A 13,122-nucleotide genomic window follows, 5' to 3' on the forward strand; every position below is an offset into this window, starting at 1 on the left:
GTGCTTATACACAAGATATGTGTATGGGCTTAAAGTGCAAATCTATTACAAATCCAATTACAAGGCTTCAATGTGGTCTTTTTATCATTGTTACTGATACAATTTACCATGCTAGTGTAATGCAGATTTATAAACATCTTGCATGTATACTTCTCTTCAGCTGTAGGGGTGCTTATACTATAGACTTACGGTATGTATGAAACCAAAGGAGTCACTGCATTTTCTTAGAAACCAGCATGTACCCAGGTATTCACCATGATTATACAGTAAAATAAAATATCATCCTCTCATACATAAAAACATTCAGAAACTAGTAAAACTGGTGTCAAATAATTCCTCATAAAAAGAAGCAACTGCATTTCATGCTATTGAAAAGTCTGTGCCGCCTTTTTAATAGCTCTTTCTAAGGGCTGGAACTGCAGCCCCCACCTTAGCTGGCACCCTCGTACGATCCAAAACCTCACTTGAGCTGCAATTTTTGTCAGATTTTCCAAAGACTGGGGTGACTTTGTAATGTAAGACAGAGCCCACTGTTAGCTAAGCTGGAAAGAAACGTGCATGGTACTGTACACAGATCTGACTGCAGTAGAATGAGTTAATAAAAAGTTGGCAGATGTCTATGAACATCATTATTCAATTGTATAGAAGGATAAACATGTTCATTATAAAAGCAAAAGAGTTGTTTTTTTTTTACAAATACTTTTTTCATTAATATTTTTTTGGTTTGGTATCCATATGATTTTCACTGTGTCATCCATCCATAAGAAGTTCTTTTGTTACCAATAAATTTAGTACATTTAAAAAAAAAAAAACCTGCAACTTTGGAGAAAGCACTTGGATTGCAGGTATCTGCAGGGTGTCGAGCTGTTATTGGGATGCCACTGCAATAAATAATTTGGTAGAAAGTAAGACACAACCAAGGACCAGATGAGAGCACCAAACTCCTGCTCCTGAACACAGACCCTTCAGCAGAACAAGGGGTCATGTTGTAATGTGCTGTGCTTCGTCCTGTCACAGGTGGTACTTTGGTAAACTTGGCCGTAAAGATGCCGAGAGACAGCTCTTATCCAGTGGAAACTCCAGAGGTACCTTTCTCATCCGAGAAAGTGAGACCACCAAAGGTAATGAGAGACCAGCACAACACATTGCTACAACATTAAATTGAGCTTCACTGTGACAAACAATCCTTCACATCAGAGGCGACGAATGCAGAGGAAATCTCTCTGACCATACCCATGTGATCAAGCGCAAACATGCATGGAGGTGCAAAATGCAAGCAGGCTTTATGAAACGTGTAGGAGGGGCTGTGATCAAAACACATGCCTGAGAGAATCACATTAACACCACACTCTGCATTTACTCATGTACAGAGCAATTAACCAGCAACCACTTACCAAGTGTCCATCATTTAGTGGCTTTAACTGAGGTCTCTTTAACTGATCTAAATCATGGCAGATTTAAAACTGCTAAATGTGAGACCATTCACATTTCTGAACTTAGCCTATGAGGACAGTGGTTTTTAGATCAGTCAACGTTTACATTAATTGAATAGACAGTATCACTGACTATTGCGGTTGACAGATAAAGAGGACGATGTAGAAGCAATGATGTTCTAAATCCATTGGAATCTATAGATTTGCTGGTCGGATGCATTTTAAATGTTGTGTTTTTTTTTTTTTTTTGTCCGAGTTCAGGTGCCTTTTCCCTCTCCATACGTGACTGGGATGACATTAAAGGAGATCATGTTAAACATTATAAAATTCGGAAGTTAGACAGTGGTGGGTATTACATCACAACCCGAGCCCAGTTTGAAACACTTCAGCAGCTGGTACATCACTATTCAGGTAGGTCTGAGTCACTGAAATGAACAGGATCAACGCTATCGGACTTTACAATCTGTATCTCTATTTCTTGAGACACTTCCATCATTCTTTGACATCAACATCTTGTGTACGTAGTCTTTAATGACACCGTTTTAAAGTGGCATTGTCAGGAGTGGTATTTTCAGTAGCATACCTACAGCTGACTTGATTTTTCAATCCTCTTTGCTGGGTTTAGAGTACAAACCTCTAGTGAACAGGCCTTTAATCAGAAATTATAGGATTCAAATCTTGTATGATATCCAACAACATGAGCCATTTAAAGCATCACGAATAATAAGCTAATGTGACAATAAAGCAATCACTTAATGGAAGTTACTTATTATTATTATTATTATTATTATTATTATTATTATTATTTAATACTGTTAGGGTTGCAGTATTGTACAAACAGAAAGGCATTTGGCATAAAAAAATTATTTCTGACTTCTTACAACAGTTAAACTCAGTTAATAAAACAGTGTATTTTGTAATGGCTTAAAATATTTAAATAAGGGTTAATCCTTAATTGGCCATGGAGATTTCAGCATTACAAATGCGATCAACATTTGTTAAAGTTGTGCCAATAATGACGTTAAATCTGATCTTATTAATGCTAATGGAATAGTAATTAGGGAGATCTAAACATGATCTGAAAATGGAAGGATCGGCTTTTTGTATTCATTTAGAAAATCTAAATCTGACATACTTGTCTCAAGGGCACCAATGAAATTAAGACAAATGGTAAATATCAGTAAGGCCATTGAGTATACAGTAAAATTAGGTTTTGTTTTTTTTTTTTCAAATAAATTAAATACAAATTAAAAATCACTTCCTGCACCGACAGATGGAACTGGAGTATTGGTTTAATTCAAAACACTAACAATATACTGTATTTCAAAATTTGAAATAAGATTGCTTGCATGCACTGAGGTACAGTTTAGAGTGTTATTTTATCAGAGGTGCCACCTGGTGGCCAGCCTATATTACAACAGTGTTTTCGACTGAAGTACTCCCTCCCCTACGTACCTGGTAAGTCTTTCAATACTGAAGTGGTTAATGCCTTGCATGTTCAGCCCAGACGCATGTAACTTTAAGAGTATTTATAAATAAAATATAAACTCAAGGTTGTTTTTAAGAAACGTTTACACCATTGTTAAGAATCCAAAATTACAGTCATTTTCTGATGCAAGTTTCTCGGAGCTAATGATTGACTCTAGTCATGGTTGCCAGTGCATAATTGATTAAAGGTGATGGTGCAATGTTGTTAATATAGCAAAAGGAGATATGGTCATGTTTTTCACTGCACTGGGTGCGATATAAAAATATATGTGAAACTAGTTCAATAAAATCCAATTTGTAATCCATGTGCAATTGCAGTAATGGCTTCTTGCTTTGCCCATTTTGAATATTGATCTATTTAAGTGCAGATAAGTCATAACATCGATGCTTGTACGACACATTTAACCCAGCTACAACCAGCTCAAAAGATATCCAGCCAAGAAATATGGAGGGACTTCACAGAACTAAAATAACTGCATCCAGTGTAATCCGTGCTTGTGTCTGTGCTTTTAAATGACTACAGTACTACTTGTATGTGTTACAAGCATAATAATGATTGTCAAGGTAATGTAATGATAACATTTAAATGTATTTCTACAGGAAAGATACATTTCATCGCCACCTGCAATCACAATTTGAATTCTTTGTTTAATTTTCACAGTAACTAGAATGGCATCCTGCTGATGCCAATTGTGTTCAGTGTGGCCTCCTCAACAGTCTTTGTGCTCAGTTCTTCAGAACTATAATCCCATGCTGTGCTGTCATCTACGGCCAAGGTTATTGTGGTGTGGCATTTTTAAAAGACCATTTTGATAACTGATAAAACTCAGCTTGGAAAAAAACCTAATGCGGAGCAAAAAATGGTTGGAGTCATTCGAGATTTCATACTTGACAAAGGATCCTGCAATGTCGTTAAATGTCACAGGCTTCTAATGTTGGTGATGGATGGATGACAGCATGTCTTCATGGCATTCTATTTTATGATGCAGCCTAATTATCATAAGATTACTGTTTGCTTACCGTAAATGCTTACTTGGTCAAATTCTGCCTTCACTATTCAAATCCATCTTGGCTGAAAGTCATTTCTGCTCCTTCCAGTTTGATATTATATAAAGCTGGAACAACGTTTATTTATTTTGATTCTCTTCTGGTTTAGGAACTGCCAGTAATTGTCATTTTCTCTGTTAAACGATGTGTCGTCCAAATTGTCCAATGCTGACTTTTGCTCTAGCTGTTTGCTGTATGTTTTCTGTGTCTCTCTATAAAGCGCTCTCCGCTTCTATGTGCTTGTGTCCACTCTCAGTGCGAGCCGCAGGTCTGTGCTGTCGCTTAGTGGTGCCCTGCCATAAAGGGATGCCGAGGCTGGCTGACCTGTCTGTCAAAACCAAAGACGTGTGGGAGATCCCTCGGGAGTCCCTGCAGTTGATACAGAGGCTCGGGAATGGGCAGTTTGGGGAAGTTTGGATGGGTATGGAGATGAAACACTACAATACACTAATATCAGAGGCAAGATGGAAGGTGGGGCTCGAGAGACACTAAGCTATAAACACAAGTGACTGCGTAAAGATTAACGCCAGTCATCACTGATTGGAGGGGTCATACCAATTTTCATATTTTAAATCGATATGAACTAAAGAGAAATACTATAGTCAGCGTGCGTTTCAGGTGATTCACCTTCCATCTTCCTCTGCGCATGTTTAATTTATTGATCATAAATCCTTTTTTGCCTTACCTTCATTCTTTATAGACAAAGCTGATGGTTTGTGCTTTAATTTAAACACTGTGTGCCTGAATAATACACCACAAACGGTTGGACTGACTAAAGATGCATGGGAAGTTGCAAGAGAATCACTTCCTTTGGAAAAGAAACTGGGGGCGGGATGTTTTGCTGATGTGTGGTATGGTAAGACAAATTCCGTTGTTTATAGAGGTGTACTTCAATTTGATACAACCATCACTGTGACCTGACCTGAATGTGTGCAGGTTATGTGAACTGCAGAAATGATTACTTACACACAGGTAATGCCTGCAGGTAATCACTCACACTCACACTCGCACTCACTGTGAAAATGCAAAAAAACAGAGTGGCGAACCTGGAAGAAAGTGCATAATATATACATATAGATGTGTGTGTTTTGAAAGGAGGTATGACTGCAGTGTCAAACTGGTTATACAGTAGCTGAATACTCTCTGTTGCAGATATACAATAAAGAATAATTTGGACATCAACATTCCTAGAATGTCTGTGACAATACAACCTCAATAGAGATGTCACTGCCCTGTCTCCGTATCCGGACAGCACCTCACAGGTGTAGTTTCAGGAACTAACATTGTTAGCATTTAGTGCTAAATCCTTTAATGGATCCAGTGCTCAGTAAGCATGAACTATGGGTGTGTCCATTTAATAACTGAGGGGGTTGCAAAAAAAACAAAAAGCAACAGTTAAAAAGAGTTTACTCAGGAAACTCTTTTTAACTGTTGCTTCTTTTTAAACTGGAAATGCATACAAACCTTATGATGGAAACTCATGTTTTAAATATAACCTATAGAGTACTTGAGCAAGAACCATTACAAACACAAGTTATGGTATCAGTTTAGTTGAAATGTCACTTTAAATATGAATACTACTGCTACTATTACTACTAAAAATAATATCTATTATAGCCATACCTGTAAGGATAAATGGACAGGCCTCAAGTTCATTGCTTATCTTGGTTCAATTTATGTTGAAGTACAGTCTAGAAATACTAAAAGAAATGTAGTAAATCCAAAGACAGACATTTCTAAGTCTTTTTCAACCTCTTCGAAGAGGTTTTGATTTATTGAGTTTCTTGTAGTATGTCTAAATTCAACAGTACTGAGTGTTTAACGGTGCTGGGTGGAGACTCGAGGCTGTCCTGGGTTGCTGATTGCTGTGTTTTACACAATGACAGGCACCTGGAATGGCACCACTAAAGTGGCTGTGAAGACCCTGAAGCCTGGCACCATGTCTCCAGAGTCCTTCCTGGAAGAGGCTCAGATCATGAAGAAGCTGCGGCACGACAAGCTGGTTCAGCTCTACGCCGTGGTGTCCGAGGAGCCCATCTACATCGTCACCGAGTACATGTGCAAAGGTCAGTGTGCGCCGGGGGACACAGTGAGACGTCACTGATCCTCAATAGTCCTGTGCTCATTCATTATTGCAGTGCCCTGGTTAATAGGATGGAAAAACAAGGGTAACATTTATAAAAATGAACCACAAAAAGCAAACTGCATTGTTAGTATACTTGTATGCATTTGTATTACACCTGACAAGAAATAATACAGAAATAAAAAAGCAGTGGCTCTGAATATCTGGCCTGATAACATTTGAATATGGGCTGTTATTCCAGTTGGCAATGTTTAGAAATTCTGTCAGGCATGTGGACAAAAAATCACTTAAGAGTTTAGTGTAGTCATTTTAAATGGGATTACACCAAATGCTGCCCTTGCTAAGTGTATATAACCTTTAAAGCCACCTGCATCTTAATATAGTAAACATATTGTACAAAAAAGAGAGAGAGAGACTTATACCAAGCAATTACTGTATTATGAAAAGATCACAATACGTTTGCATTGCATTGCTTTATGGCACAACCCAATGCACATACAGAACTGGCTGTACTTGAATGGTTAGATGCCTCAATCATCACTGCGACGAGAACATCAGTTAGATGAAGCAGAATGCATTTTGCAGGCTTGGGTAAGTTAATTATGCTTTTAGATCATTAAGGCTTCTTCACACCAGGCGTGGCAGGGCTTTGCAATATGAGATTATTATATATTCCACTCTTGCCAGAGGCTATGTGACGCTGTGAGACACAGAGCTGCCCTACACGACAGCAGCACAGATAAAAATATTCCTTCTCACCACAACAAGGCGTGGTCTGTTTGATAAAGTACACAGGATGGGAAAATGATTCTGAATTCCCCATGGAGAAATGTAATGTGTAACAGAACAGTATTACACTATGGGAGCTGGAATCCTGACCATTCAGTCCTCGGGCTCTCTCCCAAGCAGAAACTGCAAATCGGATTCTTAATGCACAGATCTGAGGTTTCTAACTAGACCTCAATTGGCACTCTGTGAATCTGAAGTTCTGTTCGTGAGTGTGACTCATGAGTAGCACCCAGTCACAAAACAGGAAGCTTCTAAACAAGCATATTGGTGCTCATTGTAAGTCACTGTAAACAACAGAAGCAGACAGGGTGCAAAGATGGCAGCAACAGCTGTATCCGCTTGATACATTGGAAAGTTTATCAGAGTGGCGAGATGTCATTACTTCCTTGTTTTAAAATTATTCCCGATGAAGCGTGTTGGCTGGACTCTGTTGTTGTCACTTGTGACTCCACCTCAGCTACCAAGGCAATTATGGAGATAGGTGAGGACATGGGACGACATTTTGGCACATTCGATTGCAACCGTATATATATCACTATTATGACATTAAATACTACATTAAAACTGGACTAGTGCTCGCACTTGGGCTATCTGTAACTAGACCAGTGCTGGCTGAGGCATGAGATCACATGGACTTGCAGTGAGAGTCTGATAGTGTTGCATGAGACTTGGAATGTACATTCATTTGGTCTGATTCCTCACCATTGCGATCTTCCATCCCTCGTACAAGAATTCAGCTCAATACAAAGCAAACGGCAGCAATAATAATGAAAGGGCGGATGTGGAAGAGCAAAGGTTTTCAGGAATGACCGTGAACAAGAGAATGCAGGCAGGCAAGTACTCGTGGGCTAAAGGTGTGTCCTGAACTACAGCATGCTTGCATTGCAATGAAACAAGACTATGGATGAGTGGTGGAGGTGACAGAGATACAAGGAGAAAGCCTCATTTTAATTACATTGAATAAAATGGCATCCCAAAACAAAGTTGTGATATCTGTTCATCATTCACTCTAACTGGTTTCAAGTATGGTAGTCACAAAGTGAACGTCTTTGTTTCAGGAAGTTTGCTAGATTTCTTGAAAGACGGAGAAGGGAGGGCACTGAAGTTGCCAAACCTAGTGGACATGGCAGGACAGGTGAGTTCTTAACTTTCTGAAAAGCCTTCCATTAAAGACTGGGACATTTCCAAAAAGAAACACTATACTTCTAGTGGCTTCAAAGTGATTGCAGCTAACAATATAATCCCCTGAGTGTTCTGTGGCAAGCACATTTATTCACTATATAGGTATCAAATATGTAGTATTTAAAAAAAAACTACAGTAATTGAATTCTAAAAGTGTGATATCTGGTGCTATACTCGGCTAAGTAAATATCTGTTAGCAGGCCTCACTTTCACCTGGAGAGTAGAGTTGCTTCCCACACAGTCTTTCCTGTCAGTAACCAACCAGCTGCTAATGATGGGCATGCTTTGCGGCCAGAAAGATGCATTGCCCCCAGACAGTAATGAGGTACAATGACATGCAACAGGTTTCCTAGAGGGCAAGGCAATCAAACTGAGAACTGCCTTACCTAGTGTAGTACCAGATGTCATCTTTTAAAATGAAAATATATGTATGCCATAACACTTTTTAAAGAAGTGCTACATTACAAAAATAATAAAGATCATATGAATTGTCTAAATTACTGGTAGGCTAAAACAGCCAAAATTACCCAAAACATAACTTTGGCACCATGGGTTTGATTCTCCACTGTGGGCAGTGGATTTTTAAGCATGAAATGAGTTCCTCCTATTCCAGGTTGCTGCTGGCATGGCTTACATTGAGAGAATGAATTACATCCATCGAGATCTGCGATCCGCCAATATCCTGGTGGGGGACAATTTAGTGTGCAAGATTGCTGATTTTGGGCTGGCAAGACTGATAGAGGACAATGAGTACACTGCTCGACAAGGTAGTGCCTTCACTTCATCTAGGTCTCTTTGCTCATTCACACCAGGAGTGAAATGTTGAATTGGAATTTGTTTTTTTTTTACATGCTCCTTGATTTGCTTGTTACTTTCACATTACATGACAAAAGTACCAAACTGACTATTTTCCAGACACAAAGTTGGCTCTTTTGAGCAAATATGTATAATACATTACATGAATCAAGAAATAACTCCTATACAGTATGACATAAGTTTTGATTAACTTGTCCTATTTCATATGGCATGGTTGAGATGTTCTCTCTGTTCATTTTTAGGTGCAAAGTTTCCAATAAAATGGACCGCTCCAGAGGCCGCCCTCTATGGCAAGTTCACAATCAAATCAGATGTCTGGTCCTTTGGAATTCTCCTTACAGAATTAGTGACAAAAGGACGAGTACCTTACCCAGGTACATTTTTAAAATCATCTTTGTTAATAATGGTTCACTATTATTAGCCCTGTATCCAGAGAAGTAGCCGATAGATAATGAAGGCGCTGCCTCTGTCTGTCTGTCACACTCAGATTGTTAATGTACAATGTCAGTAGCAACATCAACATTTTAATGAAGAGGTAGTATTAAGTAGAATTAGCAGAAAAGTTATTTCTATTTTTATTTACATGGTAATTACTGACCGTATATAAAAACCACCATAGCATGTTCGTTCAGGCTCAGCTTGTATCGCAATGGCAGTGCAGTTGAAAATGAACAAACTACTTAATTCTCCAGCGCTATCATTGTCACGTTTTTCTTTTTTTAATTATTATCTTAATTTAAAATGTCTATCACTGCTTGAAACGAATTGTAATAAAGTTATCTGCGAGAGCATCTTTCTGTCCTCTAGAATAGAACAGCTGCTATGTAGTGTGTGTGTGTGTGTGTGTATATGTATGTATGTGTATATATATATATATATATATATATATATATATATATATATATATATATATATATACACAGTGCCTTGCAAAAGTATTCAGACCCCTGACCAATTCTCTCATATTATTGAATTACAAATGGTACATTGAAATTTCGTTCTGTTTGATATTTTATTTTAAAACACTGAAACTCAAAATCAATTATTGTAAGGTGACATTGGTTTTATGTTGGGAAATATTTTTAAGAAAAATAAAAAACTGAAATATCTTGCTTGCATAAGTATTCAACCCCACACATTAATATTTGGTAGAGCCACCTTTCGCTGCAATAACATCTTTTGGGGTAAGTATGTACCAGCTTTGCACACAGTGTCGGAGTGATTTTGGCCCATTCTTCTTGGCAGATTTGCTCCAGGTTGTTCAGGTTGGTTGGACGACACTTGTGGACCGCAATTTTCAAATAGTATCAAATAGTATATATATATGTGTGTACATCACCATTCACATTGCATAACTCAAAGATAGGTATTAACTGAATGAATTTAATAAACTGCATGATGTCAGTTCATGAAATGCTTCATAGAATATACTTGAATCCACAAATAGTGATACTGAGAACACTGTCCTGCAGCAGAATGAATGCTTCTCTGGTTTGTGGGTTACCACATCTGGCGTGAGACAGATATTTACAATACCGCACCGATATCCTGTGTATCTTACTAATGTTTCCCTGACTTGGTTTCTTCTGGCATTATGTATAACTGTGTGTAAAATGTACACTGACTAGACAAAAATTAGAGTGACGAAAACCCACAACACATAGTTCCCGGTGCACTGCTGCAGTGGAAACACACTGGTCTTGTCCAGTTTTTGTGGTTGGGGCCACTGTAGCACACCTGTTTCCTGTCACCTATACATTTCACTTGCCTGCAGGACCAATGCATCATGACCTGCTGAGTTGTGCATTATGGTCATGGTGTTCTGCAAACGTTTCCATTCGTCTGCGTTGAAGGACGGTTTCTTAGGCAGCCCTCTATCATGCCCCTTGTGAATTCAGAGATGCTTCTGCTTTTCTACACAGCTTATAAAGGACTACTGGATCACAACACATCTATTGACCACCTGAATATCGATTTTTACAGATTAAGGGGTTTTTTAATTGTACTTTAGTTCACTTTGTGTGTATTTTAGTGCTGTAGATAACACTTGCATTCAATACTGGTTGTGCCTCCCCACACCCCCATTCATATTGACTATATGCACTGAATCTACCTACATGTAACCATTACAGTTCAATATCAAATCAAGCTGTTTCTTGTTTGCACAGGAATGAATAACCGCGAGGTGCTGGAGCAGGTGGAGCGGGGATATAGGATGCCCTGTCCCCAAGACTGCCCCAGCTCACTCCACGAGCTCATGGTCCAGTGTTGGAAGAAGGACCCTGAAGAGAGACACACCTTTGAATATCTGCAAGCCTTTCTGGAAGACTACTTCACAGCGACCGAGCCCCAGTACCAGCCTGGAGACAACCTCTGAAGCCCTCTCCCTCCCCCTTGTTTGTTCGCTTACAAGCTGTGCTCTTCAGGTGCATCCCTTGTAGCTTCCAGTGCCATGACTTTTTGCCTAAAAAAGGGGAAATTGCCAATACCTGCAAAATATGACACGTGTACAGCGTCCAGTGATTTCAACCATTGCCACTGCCCTTAAACACCTGAAATACTCATACTCTAAATGAGAATGGTTAAAGGACAGTTTGACCAAGAGGTGTTCTGGGTACTTTTCTTTGGGAGGTGATGGGGAATGTGAAGTGATTATAAAGATGAAATGCTTGTATTCAATGTAAATAGTAATTGCTTGATTACTTCTTCCTTTTTTTGGTCTTGTTGTTTTAGTTTTTTTAAACAATTAATGTACATTTTTCTAGACTTCAAGTCTTGATGTATAAAGAATCCACTGCTCTTCCTTTGGCTTTTCGTAAACTCTTTGCTTTTAAGTTAATGTTGCAATATTATGCTGTATAAGGCGCAGTAAATGTTGCCTTAATTCCCAGTTTAAAAAAAAAAAATCCCTGCTGTCCAGAGACGCTTTACTGCAGTTTTAAAAAGTATCTATATTTTATAGTTTATTTTCTTTTATTGTCCCATCAATAACGTGCAGATGTTTACTTTGGCATTAGTGTGTTATTGGCTTGTGTCAAGCATGACAACGTCCTCAAATAATATTGCACTGCTTTTAATTTTTTTGTTTGACTATTTCCTTCCTAAAGTCCATAGATGTATAGCTAACGTTGTAACAATGTTATTTTAAAAATAACTACATTTCTATTGTTACAACCAAATGTGTAAATGATGTGTTTTCAACACATCTCTCCCTTAAAAAGGTCAAACCATATGGAATGGTAACATTGCCACCATTTTAACTGGAATGGTGGAAGAGTACTGATGCGTACTGAACTGATATGAGGTCTATTTAAAAGATGTATGATTGCATTTAATTGTCTTATTATACTTTGTACATAGGGTAATGTTTTGAATCATTCCAACTTGTGTCATGTTCATGCTTTACTTAGTTTTATACATAAAAAAGAGAAGTGTTTACAAGCTATGCTCCTTGCAATCAGTGATAGTCATGATCCTCTCTGTGAAAGCTTCAATCACTGTGTTACTATGCACACCTTTCTAAAACAGCAGATACAGCACCTATCCATTGGAAAACCATTTGGCTTTTTTATGTTCAACTGACCATGTTTATCAGATCTAAATTTTGTTACATTTATAAATATTTAACCAAATACAAAATTCACTTATCTTGAGTTGTTCCTGTTTTGTTTTCCTCAGTTCTACTACATTATGGTTCAGAATGCCCTTAACTTCCTGTTATCCATGCCTAGCTGTTTTTATTATCACTCGCTTACTTGTTTTTTTTTTCCTTCTTTTTATTTGTAAACGTTACTTTTGTTAACTCAATAACTCCTTTTAAAAACAAGGTAACAAACATTTTACATGGTTCAGTTTAATTATGCAAAAGTCATCTCAAGTCTTTCTGTACAGCATTTGTGGGTTTAACAGTAGACGCCTTTGGAGAAAGTAAAGTTTCATGAAGGATAATAATAACAATAATAGTCTTGTATAGTAGCTGATTTGTGATGAAGCACATTGACTGACATTGTGCTATTTAAGCTCATACACACACCCTGTTTTATCTTCGGAACCACTCATGCAGTTTAGATTGAACTTGGTGTGGATGTGATAAGAATCATGAGTTCTAGTCTCTAATTGATTGCACTACTGAATATATAGCCAGGGAAATCGAGACCTACTTTTTGACAGTCCTTTTCTTCCAGCTGAGTGATTTATAGAGCAAGAAGATGCCTCACAGTTGAGCAGAACGCCAAAGTAGGTGAGGAATAGTTTAGCTCGAGTTCCTTTTATTTTTAAAATGCT

At 38.1% G+C, this 13,122-nt stretch overlaps 1 protein-coding gene across 5 annotated transcripts in view; it reads left to right on the forward strand.

Moving 5' to 3' along the window:
• LOC117403304 (tyrosine-protein kinase fyna) overlaps positions 1 to 12,486 on the forward strand; it is a 69,319-nt gene extending 56,833 nt beyond the window's left edge. For 3 of the 5 annotated variants that reach the window (XM_059023571.1, XM_059023572.1, XM_059023573.1), the window contains exons 6-14: positions 1,018 to 1,121; positions 1,695 to 1,844; positions 4,225 to 4,389; positions 4,669 to 4,824; positions 5,855 to 6,034; positions 7,899 to 7,975; positions 8,636 to 8,789; positions 9,081 to 9,212; positions 11,007 to 12,486. In XM_059023571.1, the coding sequence (XP_058879554.1) occupies positions 1,018 to 1,121; positions 1,695 to 1,844; positions 4,225 to 4,389; positions 4,669 to 4,824; positions 5,855 to 6,034; positions 7,899 to 7,975; positions 8,636 to 8,789; positions 9,081 to 9,212; positions 11,007 to 11,215 (1,327 nt within the window). In that variant the 3' untranslated portion in view covers positions 11,216 to 12,486. The remainder of the gene's footprint in view (positions 1 to 1,017; positions 1,122 to 1,694; positions 1,845 to 4,224; positions 4,390 to 4,668; positions 4,825 to 5,854; positions 6,035 to 7,898; positions 7,976 to 8,635; positions 8,790 to 9,080; positions 9,213 to 11,006) is intronic. The other 2 variants (XM_034005362.3, XM_059023574.1) reach the window with 2 other exon arrangements.
• Positions 12,487 to 13,122: the final 636 nt, after the last annotated feature.

Source organism: Acipenser ruthenus, chromosome 5 (assembly GCF_902713425.1).
Source record: "Acipenser ruthenus chromosome 5, fAciRut3.2 maternal haplotype, whole genome shotgun sequence".
NCBI lineage: Eukaryota > Metazoa > Chordata > Actinopteri > Acipenseriformes > Acipenseridae > Acipenser > Acipenser ruthenus.